At 39.3% G+C, this 13371-nt stretch overlaps 1 protein-coding gene across 1 annotated transcript in view; it reads left to right on the forward strand.

Annotated features, from left to right (window-relative positions):
* Positions 1-3910: 3910 nt before the first annotated feature.
* Positions 3911-13371, forward strand: part of LOC140931256 (uncharacterized) — a 68373-nt gene continuing 58912 nt past the window's right edge. Inside the window, exons 1-6 of the mRNA XM_073381025.1 lie at positions 3911-4321; positions 9326-9886; positions 10850-10881; positions 11386-11424; positions 12563-12616; positions 13068-13214. Coding sequence (XP_073237126.1) covers positions 4162-4321; positions 9326-9886; positions 10850-10881; positions 11386-11424; positions 12563-12616; positions 13068-13214 — 993 coding nt within the window. The 5' untranslated portion in view covers positions 3911-4161. The remainder of the gene's footprint in view (positions 4322-9325; positions 9887-10849; positions 10882-11385; positions 11425-12562; positions 12617-13067; positions 13215-13371) is intronic.

Consider the following 13371-nt stretch of genomic DNA (forward strand, 5'->3'; position numbering starts at 1 on the left):
CTTTAACGACATTAATTTCCTTGCGTTGTGCTGGAAATGTCCATGCGTAGATCCGATTTTTTCAAGGTGCATTCACAAAATGTGTTCGTATAAGGAAGTTCCTGTTCCTGCATATATAAGGTCCAGAGCCCCACTGTGGACGCAAAACAAAATATCTTTATACAGTGATTTGCCCAAAAAAATAACGCATGCCCACAATGTGTTTGAAGTCGCTGAACTTTCAGCGTGGAACTTTGTCACCTTTTGAAGCTGATATTTTAAACCTACGCTCGATCGGACACTTGTAGCTTCGCAGATCACTGAAATATAAACAAAATCCTCTATGTCAAGTTTTGTCTTCGACATGTGAGCAGAAAAAGAGTCAATATTTATCTAGTAAAATCTTCCCCGGAATCGGTTTCAAGCAACTATAGTTTGTTTTTAAACTTGATCGTTTCGTGCACTAAGAGATAAATTATAAATTATGCTTTGTGTTGTCAAGTTGAACATGCATAAGACCTGTCAAAAACGAGTGTAGCTAAATATCGTGGGTCATAGGTTGAGGTCGTGGGTCGTGGGTGTCGGTTAATGTAGCCTGTGTACAGACGTCCCCCCCCCCCCCCCCCTCAGAAAAAATCGGGAGAAGAGTCTCTTCTCCCGATTTTTTCTGAGGGAGGGGGGACGTCTGTACACAGGCTGGGGTTAATGTCGTGGGTAAAAAAAAAAAGTCTTCCGAAAAAAAACGAAAATCTCCGCGTACATACCATTCCTATTCCCCTTCCCGCGGTCAGCAAAGCCCTTTCACGGGAGAAGAACCCCCATTTCTCAGGTGATGAAATTGTACGCACTGCCCAAGACTGATTCAGTTGAAGACGACTTACAGTCGACTGTTCCATCGGTCGACCGATGATGATGAAAACGGCTACCGTGTATATATATAAAATATGTCAGCAAGTCCACAGCAACAAACCAATGAGTGGTGCTGGATCTCCCAGTTGTAGACCTGGATCAGTACAATTAAACTTGTAGAAAAATATGAATTGGCAAACTGGTCCTTACGGCAAGGCGATGAAGAAGTAAACAAAAGAATAAAAAAAGTAGGAGTATATACGTGAGAATGACTCTGGGCTAGAGTTGGTACAGTGATTGTAAAGTTGTTTAATATGGTTGATCTTGTTATAAGATCTTTGCCAGTAAGGGAGTGCAGTGCAAGGAAAAGCCAATTTTGGACTGAAGAAAGGCGCCCATTGGGCTATGTTAACACTATACCGGGCAGCTTTTGGGCCAGTACGAAAACAAAAGCCATAAGATCGGTGTCTGTAACGGAGCGAAGCTCTGCCGCGCCGATCTCGAAAGTGGAGCGTCACATATCGGATAGTAGTGCAGTGTGAACAGGTATTCGGAAGTGGATAATTAGGAAAGAGGACTGGAACCCACTAAGACGGAAATAAATATTCGGGAGTGAGGGGACTGGGATTGAAGAGCCAATCCCTCTCGGTCAATCGTTCCAGCACGCCGAGTTCGATTGTGAACGACTTCTTCCAGTTCTGTGCTGTTGCCGTTCATACACTAACATAGTCTAACATAGTCTTACTCTAATTCATGAGAAATACCCGGTAAAATATCTGCACGAAGAAGCAAATATTGCATAGAAATTTCTATAGTTCAAGAAAGGGCTAAAAATTTCTCGATAACAGTTCCATTCTCTAAGCCGATATTATGAGTATTTCTATTATCTTTCCTATGATCTTCGGAAGTGGATTTTTCACTATTTATTCCAAAGATTTGGCGATTATTGGGAGAAAAACATCCCCTAAAATTCTCGAATGAAAGTAGAGCTACTCCGCGTCCTCGCAGTTTTTACAAGACCCGTCAGGATAGCTAAAACTTTCGGATGAGACAAAAAAAGCCCCCTAAAACTTTCGAAACGGCCAAAGTTCCCCTAAAACATCCGAACAGATAGTCAACATAGTTTTTAGGGCAGCTCCAATTAACGAAACAGACTCCTGCTCTGAAGCATAGCTAGAGAAATCCATTTTAGATATTTCTGACGTGTTTGGAAAGATTCGGTCGTTGGGTGCCGCTGAATACACTATAGGCGCAGAACATTCTTACCCCTCTTCAATGAACAAATAGACAAGAGATTTAAGGCAATCAGAAGCGGATAAATATTTTGTATGAATGATAATATTTGTTTTTCTTTAGGAGTCATCTGGCTTTTATTCTCCACTTTCTGTACGCTTAGGCTCGAGCGTGCCAAAATTTTTCAGCCATTGCGGGATTTCGTGGAATCACTTGTTAAGGCAAAACCACAACGACAAACCAGTGAGGGTCAGCCTGGATCAGTAAAATCTTCCATACAAATTTTAAAATTAAACAGTAAACTTATCCTTACAGCAGGAAGAGGGATAGAAAAAATAATAAAGAAAGAAAACAAAAATAAAATGGTGAATATTTGCTGTTTAATTTTAAAATTTGGTTTCGTGGAATCGCATGTTATCTGACGGTCAGAGAACAATATTGGTCGAGTTTCATCACGCTTTTCTAGTATATCTGGAACTATACATCACCTTCGGCACAGAAGGTATAAAACAGACACTAATTGTTTAAAAAGAGAAAAGCACAAAAATAGGAGCTTGAAGGCTGAATTAGCCTTATGTAAGTCAAACGTACGGTGCCTTGGTGGTCTGTTGTATTTATGCGCCCAAGAGGCTTGGGGAACCTTCAATACAAAGCCTTCTTGTTGTCTTTCTTACTTGATATAAACCATATGCAAGTTTAACCTGTCGACTCTTATGAATTTTAGACATTTTCATGAAGAACTTATGAAAAATACTGAAAAATATTGGTAGTACCGAGCGACATGTTCATTTTAATCGTCGCACTAGAGTATTTCCTCCAAAGACTTAAATAAAATTTGTTCAACTGCTTTATAACTATGATATAATTGTCGATAATAGAGTCCTGGAATGAGGTGGCTTGTGGTAAGCCTCACATGACGTTCAAGTTCTCAGATGGAGCGTGCGGGTTGTTTTTCCCGTGTTTAAAAGACAGTGTATGCTTTACAGTGGGGTTTCAGAATTGTCCGTGAAGACTTCGTGACCTCTCATTTTTAGAGCTTCTTGCCAAGTAATGAAGTCACGATCCAGATGTCTGCTGCTTGTCCGACTGTAGCTTTTTATAGAGTGAGTGAGAGCCGTTAGTATAGAAGGTTAAACGGTAACTCCCACGTCTTGAAGAATTACATCAGCATGAGGCCAAGCACGATATCATTGACCCTCATTAATTTCTTAGTGAAACTGCAGTAAGGAAAATGTAAAACATACATTGCCTGAGGGTTAGTAAGCGGGGGCAGTATAAAGGAACCGTTCCGCAATAAAAAAAAGATAATAATAAAATTAAAAATAAAGGATTAGTTTGAAAAGAAACGCGATGCGCTGTCTGGGTAGTTTCGTGACTTTTCAACATAAGTGAGTTGCTGCCGTAAAGAGATCTTAAAGTCCACAGATTCGAGCCCTAAGCCTTCTAAGAGAAGACGAAATTAGTCTTCTTCCCAAAGACCAGTTCGCGCCATTCTCCTAATTACCTGTAGACTTTTTTTTTTCTTGAGTTTAAGTAGTTAACAAGCAAAACCAAACGTCAGTTAGGAGGTAAACTTTCAATAAGAGAGGAGTTTTGAAAGTGCTTACAAAAAGTTCACACTTCCAGAATCAAAAATTGCTTATAATCTGGTGAAGAATGAAAAAAAAAAGGTCAGGATTAGTTTCATCCCCGGCCAAGTTTACCACAATCACTGGATCTAACAAAGAGTTCGTGACAACGACATCTTTGATAAGATTCCCCTGGAATTTGTGTCATGACCCTATTTATCCGTCGACTTATATATATAGAGGCCGATTGTTTTGTTTCTGCAGGATATTTATCTCGTGTGACAAGATGTTCTAACTCATAGAACAATGCGGCCTTCTCCACTTGTGCATGCTTTGGGAGACATATGACCCCTCATGGAGTCAGCTCCCACTTTTGAGGACACGCATTTTTAGCATTTTAATTCACGGCCACAGCCAGCTTTTTCTCACAAAAGTCGTTTAGAGCTCGGTTGTTCTCCGTCTTTAGCTGGTGTGTAGTGTTCAAAGCATTTTGCACCAAGAAAGACCATCTAAGGAGGCCTTCCTTTCAAGGATGAGCGCCTTAAACAACATGCCTATGACGGCTTTTGGCCTACTATTCCTCTCGTTTCTTCTGTTAAATGTCGCGCACGCCCAAGAAGTTCCCGGAGGAGGTGAAGGTGGTGGAGGCGGCGATCCTGGTGTAATCGGCGGTGGTGAAGGTGGCCAAGAAGGTAAAAACACTCTGTAGACAGTTACCTTAGTATACAATTAAATCATCTCGGGACTAAACTTTTTTTCTGCATGATGACCCCTATTCGAGAGCTTTTAAAGTTATGATTGCATTTCATGAAAATGGGGTTTTTTGCTCTTCTTAAGCGCTATTTCACTAATTCATACCACGAAAAACGTGATCTTGTAGCCTACGCTCATCATATAGTTACGCTCATTCATTCATATTAAATTGATCGATTTTGTAAATTATTTTTTAAGCTTCGGTCGCTTAGTTTTTCGGATAAAGAATGTTTTAAAAGGCTGGGCAACTGTTTTTGTCATCATAGCGTACAGTGAGGCTCCGAATTTCCCAAAAGATGTAAAGAATTGAAAATTTAAAATAGAATGATGTAAAGTAAAAGCAGTCAGGTGAAACTACTCAGTAAGATGACATTTCTTCGATATAAACAATCGCGCATTGTTGACAATTTCGTGGTAGGAAAGCTTGATCGAAGCGAGGAGAGACCATGTCATTCAGTTAGCATTACAGTACATAATTTGAAAAGGTGTTGATCGGTGAGATTGGATTTTAAAAGTTACCTTCGTTAAAAAAAAGGCAATAGCAACGACATCAACAAATATTGGACCGAGAATGAAACGCCAATGTAAAATTAGGGGGCTTAACAGTGTTGCGTGTATTCTCCGGGCGGGCATGTTAAACTCACGCAACTTTCAGATAATAGAGTCATTAGGGTACTGTTCACGTGAACTATGAAAAATATACTTTATATTCCCTATGTTTGTCATAATAAGCAGCTGCAAGCCACAGAAAATGGCATTTAAGCTATTCTAGTCACAGGAATGGCGTAAATTTTAGTTTGAATAAATAACCTGGCCCTGTCATAAGTCACGATTGCCGTAAGTTGACAGCCACTTAAACGATAAAGGGCTTTTGTCGTGTCGGGCTTTCAAATGTATGTTTGTCTATCCAAAAGTAAACTTAAGTTAAAGATTCAGTTTTTTTGGAACTGGCTCTATAGGAAAACGAATCCAAGCTTCACAGGACACGTTGCCGAGCACAAGAGAATGAAACTCTTTGCTGTCATCACTGTTGCATTTGATCTTATTCTGATACGCAAAAAAAATCCTCTCCCACCGCCGCCTGAGCTTATCTGCTCCAATTTTCAATTCAAATTTCGCAAGCTAAGTTTGCGCGGAAAGGTCCAGAAACGCTTGCGACGGAGTATGCGATTCAAGTTCCTTAAACTTTGCGAAAAAGTGAAAAAAAAATAGTTATCTGAATTAATTTTTGGCTCTTGATCTTGCCACATGAACCAATTTAATCAAAACCTGTTCTTAATTTATTTTTTTAAGGCTGTACTTTCAATTTTAATTTATAAGGCCACTAACCTCTTACTATCCCCCATGTTTTAATATTTATTTGGGGACCTTTTCACTTTAAGAAATTCATCAAGTAGATTAGGCCTATTTGAAGATGACAGGCGTAGCTATCCTAGTTCTTTTTAGTATGACAATCTTTTCTTTTTTAAGAGAATCATTTAATCTCGTACTCAGATCTCCCACGGCTAAGGACAGACGAGCGTAAGACGGAGTGAGATCTGGGAACAAAATTAGAGAATATGAGAGAAAAATAGTGGGAAACACGTATAAAAAGGGAAATACAGGGTGAAACAGAGGAAAAAATATATAGTGAGGATGTAAAGGTGCGCAGGAGCCAGGAGCCTATGAGCCTATGACCCATGACTGTTTCTATTTTTCTATTTTTATTGTATAATCATTTACTTCTATCTGGTATTCATAATTTTTGCTAATTATTAACCACTTAAGTGAATCTTAAATTCAAATTTTAGGAGCCGTTAAAAAACATTTTCTCTCGGTATAGCTCTGGCCCTGAGGACTCAGAGGGCTAATTTTGTTAGCCAAAATATTGGCCTATAATAAATCAGCCCTTTGCCGTAGTGCCAGCCCTGCATTCAGTTTTGTTTTGTTTTACACTTTAAGTGGCGTCTGGCTACAACATCTCTTTAATTAGAGATCTGCCAAGAGGAACCAGTTAGTCATATTTACGCGTTGCGTGGACCTCTGCATGCATTCAAACAGTTTTGCCCCTCGCTAGTTATGAGCTCCTGAGGTACGGAAATAAACCATATTTTCGGGCATATTAGTGAACAGATGCCCTCTCCCTCCAAAAAATGGATTTTTTAGGGGGGGGGGTGCGTCTGTACAAAGGCTATAGGAGTGTTGTTAGGCTGAAGTTGGCGAAATTTGTAGAATATTTTAAAATATAGTAACACCCCAGGCTGACATTTTGTGAAGAACGTTTCATTCGTGTCGATAGAAAATAAACAGCTGTAAAATCACAAATTGCTTAAGCTTCATTTTACGATTATTATTATTTTTTAGGGAATCTTACACGAGATACTGACCGGTTATAATTATCTGGGCTGAAGTTGGCGAAATTTGTAGAATATTTTTAATTAAAAATACAGCAACACCCGAAACTGAGATTTTGTGAAGAACGTTTCATTCGTGTCGATAAAAAATAAACAACTTTAAAATCACAAACTGCTGAAGCTTTATTTAACGATTGAAATTAACTGTAAAGGCTTCCCATTTTTCCTGAAGGAAGCAGGGTAACAAAACGATCCCCTGTGCAGAGTAATCAGTGCAGATATCATACAGGTTTATCCTGGCTCTTGTTAACTGAAATATAATAGGACCGATCTTCAGCAAAGTAGACTACCAAAGACTACCAAACACCTTAAAAATTCTACGGTACAGCCCGCACTTTACGACGCATGCTTAGACCAAGCCATATCTCCATGGCTCGCACCGCGGCGGATAATGATAACACAAAATGCTACTCTAAACAATAAATAAAAAGAGAGACATGGAGGGTAAATACGGTCGTGGATTAAATTTTAATCCTGCATTAGTACTTGTTGGCCTTTAAGGAACCGGACCCAGCCGTGAATTGAATAGCAAAAATAACTACTCAACAATCCCCCATTAAAATCTTAATCCTGCATTAGCGCTACTTAGTCTTGGGAACTGGTTTCTGCATAGCAAATACATGTGAAGTAACTCTGAGCTAAAATATAGTTTGCGTGTATGACGTGAAAGTGACGTATTCATATTCTGAATAGTCATAGTCGCAAAGCCAAATTTGAATTTACTTTTGAATTACTTTTGGGTATACCGTGTGGAACGGAATTTTTGCGATAGTTTATTTTTGCGGATTGGTGATTTTTTTTGTTTTGTGGAAACTGATTTTTGCGACCAGGACACATTGGCTTTTCTCGTTGATAATTAATTTTTGCGATTTTCAAAAAGTACTGAGTACCTTCCCTGCTAGCAGAGGTCCCTCATGACGAGGCAAAAATGAGAGGAAAAATGAGAGAACTCTGCTAGCAGGGAACCAGTATGATAATATTTTCATTCTTGTTAAGTACTTACAATCAGGGTGCAATAGAAATACATATTCTCAAACAGCCACGGCAATGGGTACCCTGTGTAAAAGCAGTAATTCATTGTACACCGTTTTGTTTCTGAATGAAAGAGGCACGTTGTGATTGAACAGACACGATTTCTTAGTACTGTATTTTTGTGTAGCGAATTTAAGCCGAGAAAAGTTTTTTAGTTTGTTATCAGTAGTATTTTTATAAGGTTTGATTTGAAACACTCCGAACCGACCGGATTACGGTTGAACACGCCAGAGTGGGAATTGTGCCAGAAGAAAAAACCGAGCCCACTTTATAACTGGGTTGTGCCACAGGCAGCCCAGTAACAACAGAGAACAAAGGAGCGTGCACTGATCACTGGTGCTCACCTACAAAGACAAAAAATTCACACTTCACAAGGGCTATAAGGACATCTTCTTCTCTGTCTCCTGAGTCTCCCCCCCCCCCCCCTCCCCCTGTCTCTCCCTCTTCCTCTCTCTCTCTTAAAATATATTTAGACCTAGTGATAATTTCACATGTGACCTTTTTGGTATGTCACTTTGCTGTCCGTATCGCAGGCCAGGGGAGTTAATCCCTAAAATGCTCTGTACAGCGAGGCTCCGCCCGAAAGGGGTACCTTATTCGACAACAACAACAACAACAACAACAGCATAAGCTTTATTTGTATGACTATAATTATGTAGTTACAGTATTGCAAAAGCTTTAACATAAAAACAGAAACAAACAAACAAACAAATCATAACAATGATAACGCAATGCAATGATTACTATAGTCAATCAAGTGTCATCAGCATGATTTGATAACAAATTATTACGTTAATCATTACATAATGAGACAAATTTCGACAAATGTGAATTTATGGAAAAATTCTGTGAATTCATCAATTTAATTATTAATTCTGTGTAAGATAGCTGATTAAAGTCGACAAAATTTTGTTGGATTTGATTGTAGAATTTCTCCCTTGGGATTGAGTATTTTGGACAATGGAAGAGAAAATAAAATTCGTCTTCAATTATGCCAATTATATCAATTATTCAGGCTTCAGGGATGTGAAAGGGTAGCAACATTTGTCATTTCGGTCGTAAAAAGGCCCAAAAGGGTTAACAACTGTGTTTTATGGCTGTTAACAAGTCTGCAAAATGCTCTGGTATTGTGGTTTATTCATATTTTAAAGACAGAGAATTCACAGCAGTTAAAAGGGATGGAAAGTTCTAAACTAAGTAATGAGAAAGGAGTGCCATTTTTCCATAGAAGGTATGCGACAGGGGTACCTTTTCTCTCAATAATGGTATATAAAAGGATAAGGGGTTGGACCTCAGGGCGCAGCCTCCTTGTATAAAATGCTTTTGATTATCCCCCCCCCCCTTCTTCCCCGCCCCCACCTTCATGGGATCACAGTTTAGAATGTACTTGGCCGATAATTTATGTATTGTTATATTTTTTTACTTTTCCAACCTGAAATTTGTACTGAACTGAATCTTTTGCAACTTTGATTTTGGCCATTATTTTATAACACATGTTTTGCATTTTTGTTGGCGTAGAATGTGCCAAGGACTTTGATCTGGTCTTTGTTATTGATGGCAGTGGTAGTATCGAACAGGCAGGAGCTGGAAACTTCAAAAAGATAAAGGACTTCATCAAGGATATTGTTAATGGTTTCAACATTGGCTTCGACAAAACGCACGTTGGCGCACTCATCTTTTCTTCGTCAGTATACATCAAAAAGGTGTTTGGCCTTGACGATCACTATACCAAGTCTGGCATCAATAGTGCAATCGATAAAGTAATATATCCGTCTGGAGGTACGTATACGGGAAAAGCTCTACGCATGGCAAGGGAAAAGATATACACCGAAAGCGGAGACAGAGAGGACAAACCTAACGTGGTTATCGTTATCACTGATGGTAAAGCTAATGATGATGTTGAAGGTCCTGCTAATCAGCTTAGAAACCTACCTGCTGCCATATTTGCTATCGGAGTTGGCACCAATTTTGACCGAGCTGAGTTAGAGAAGATGGCTGGTAGTCCATCCAATGTTTTCACTGCTGACTTCGACAATTTGGGTCAAATTATAGAACAAATCAAACAATCGGCTTGTAAAGGTCAGTTTCTCTTTGTTGTCCCTAATCTAGCTAGCGACTGTTTTTTACTACTAACAACAACAGCTGCAAAAATTTAACAAAGCAGACTTTTACCATTTTTTTTGCAGCCGAATTTCCATGTGCGACCACCCCTCGTTAGCGACCACCTCCCTTGAGCGACAACCTATCCAAACCAACAAAATTTTGCGAATCACATCCCTTGTATATTGTTGAAAACTCTCGTACACTTGACAAAATACTTAACGGTTAGCGCTTAGTTGCTGAAATTTGCATTTTATCTGCTTCCACTAAACCCTGCAGGAATAAGTGTACTTACTTGATTAAATTTGATTCGAGAGTCTTTTACGTCTTAAGTAGGAGAACTCCTCTAGAGATTCCTACGCATTGGAGTGAACTGACAATCTCGGTCCCAAACAAAACAACAAAGGTCAAATTCCTAAACGCTTTGATCACTTGATCAATTTCATTAGCAATTTCAATTTCATTAGCTCTCTATCTCTTATTTTGAAAAGTCTTCTCTACCGTTTTCAACTTGTACAAAAACACGAGTGAGCTTACGCAGCAAGACGACAGAAAGATCAAAGAGGACAACAAAAAGTTTTTGTGCGACAAACGTGATAGGGTTATTATCTGCGTCTTTTGCCGTGGTTTTCACTTACTGTGTTCTTTAATGGGTCAATTCAATAAATTTGGCAAGTGTAATTTACAAGTGCAGCTACTGTGAAGTGGATACACCTGTAAAAGATCTGGTTAAAGGAAAATGAAGATTTTGTCACACAAGGTTTGCTGTCTTCTTTCCTCTAAAGTCGACTAATTTCCAATTCCCCCCCCCCCCCCCAGCCACGTAACAGCTTGGAAAATTTAGTTTCATTCGCCTCACTGCCTGGCCTTATAAACATCATACTTACAAATTTATTTCATAAACTAACTTGATTTTCTCTTTTGGTGTTATTTTTTCGATAGCCGACGACCAGCCTCCTCCACCACCACAAAGGGTAATGTCATACACTCACTCTGCAGCTTCAAAATTCTAAAAAAATCTCAATTTCATTTGCTAAAATACTTCTGAAAAAATACTGAAAAGAGGCAGTATCCTTTGCTCACTTTTAATTGTTATGGATTTGCATTTCTCGTAGCGAGTAAGAATGTTAGCCTAAACAGGTTGTAACAGAAGCGGTAATTAGTACAAATTTTTCAAATATTCTTAGGATCCTGAATGTTGACTTATCTTATTTGCCCAAGTGTAGAGAAGTTATTTCTATAGATTTTAGAATATAAGAACCTGTTTCAAAATTCAAGCTAAACAGGTTCTTGTATAGAGCGGGTCTAACTGGCAATTTTATAGCCTAACAGGTTGTTAAAAACCTAGTTCGATTCTTTCTCTCCGCATTTTTGCTCGAATTGCTTTTGATTTCATTTATCGTGCCTTGAAGAAGCCAAGTTTTAAAAAAATATAAAATGAAAATTGTAACTCCGCTTTTACACACTCGCCTCCACAGATAGGGCTTCCCGGAGATCCAGGACCCAAAGGACAAAAGGTATGTTGTCACAGATTTTTTAAAACTTACCTTTTTCTCTTTCGTTAAGATCTCAGTTCAGTAGCTTCAGTGGTAGAAAGCACACTGTAAATCAGAAAGATCTCTTTAGCCCCAAAAATGGGGCCGTTTCGGTGATTAAAATACAGTCCTATTTTTGAGTCTAATTTGGCTCCCTGAAATCAGAGCCAATACAGTCCAATTAGCAAGGGCTGATTTGGTCCCAAGGGCTGAAAAGGGCCTAAGCGTGGGCTAGAGTAGCCTTTTGATTGAGCAGTTTTGGCCTAAATTATGTTCCAATGGCTCCAGGAAGGGCTGAATCAGACTTTGGTCTTCAGGGCTGAATTGACAATTTGGGGCTGAAACCGATCTTTTTAATTTTCAGTGCAGGTTTTAGATATCATGGTGTGAGAAGAAGTTCAAAAACCAGAAAGAACCTATCCAAAACAAGTTCACGATCAATCGTTAATTGTGCAAATCCCCTTAATCTAACTCTTAAACATCAAAGACGGCCAAAGTTAAAGTAGGCCAAAAACTGTAAGTCCCCTTTTTCAAGTGAAAAACCGCCAGATTACAGCTGGAGCGTTTTTATTCTGCAATAGTTACTCTGGTTTTTTTCGTCACTCCGTAATTAGTTGACCTTTTAAGTCCACAGTGTATAATTATCGTCTCCATAATGGACTCTGGGATTAAAAGTTGTCGCCTTCTCCCTTAATTTGGTTAAGTTAAGGAAATCTTAGAGCTTCATACCCGGCATCATAAAAATCTAAAATTTTGAATCCAGGTTGGTGGGAGCTTGGACTGAAGACGAAATTTTCACTTTGTGGGATATCGTTATGATCATGTCACATGATTTACCTTTGGACGTACGTAACGTAACGTAATACATACCATCCAAGTAAAGTTACCGAGGACGAGATAGAGTTGGGATGGGGAAATTTAAGAGTAACTTTCAATTACTCGCCACATTGCTCATGGGTTGTGGTCTTCAGAATGACTATTCAAAAGTCAACTCGGCTGCAACAGTATAGCACAAGCTAATTTAGTTTAATGTTTGAAAGAAATTGAAGGCTTTTTCGATATCGATAGAGTTTTCTTTAAAGAGGGTTTTTGAAGGCTGACTTTATTTTGATAATTGTAGGGAGAGCCAGGTCCTGTTGGCTCAGAGGGACCAATTGGATACAGAGGACCGAAGGTAAGATTACGGTGGATGCTTAGCTAGGGAAAAGAAGAACGGAAGTCAAAGAAGAATGGAAGTCATTCTTATGCAATAACAGATCTCTTTCTAAAACGTCTAGTAAGACCTTGTATTTGCGGAAGCCTTGAACGGTTGAAGATTCACATCCGGGACTTGCATCCGGGGCATTTTAAATGAGAGAGCGAGCGCGGAAAAAGTATTGTTGCTGTGTGTTACTGAGTGTTAGGGCGGCTACGATTAAACTGTGTTAATTCACAAGCCTCTGTGGCGGTTTTTCTATACTGTAGTGTCTACTAACACTAGCCACAGAAAATAACTCTATTTTTAACTGAGTCTTTGATGAAAGCTGATAAAATCTATACCAACACATCCATGGACAAATTTCAAGGACTCACTGCTTTATCCTGAGATAAGGGTAAACCGTCATTAACAAAATTTCCCTATTTAGGGCCCTAGCGGAGATTCTGGTGAGAAAGGAGAACCAGGCGTAGCGGGCCCTCCTGGCTTACCTGGCCCTCCTGGTCCTCTTTTGGCAGTGCCCTCGGGCGGAGGAGGTGGTCCGGATCCAGATCCAATCCAGAACCTAATCGGAGAGGTAATAACACTGTATCGTCTATAATGTATCTGTGGTACTCTTTCAAAGATTGGAAAGTTGATTGCAACAGTGTATCCATTCAATCATAGGATGTATATCTCATTACACGGCTTGAACTGGGTTTCTTCTCAGCTGCCGAGGTTAGAGGCAAATCCTC

This window comes from Porites lutea, chromosome 3 (genome assembly GCF_958299795.1).
Source record: "Porites lutea chromosome 3, jaPorLute2.1, whole genome shotgun sequence".
In the NCBI taxonomy this organism is placed as follows: Eukaryota; Metazoa; Cnidaria; class Anthozoa; order Scleractinia; family Poritidae; genus Porites; species Porites lutea.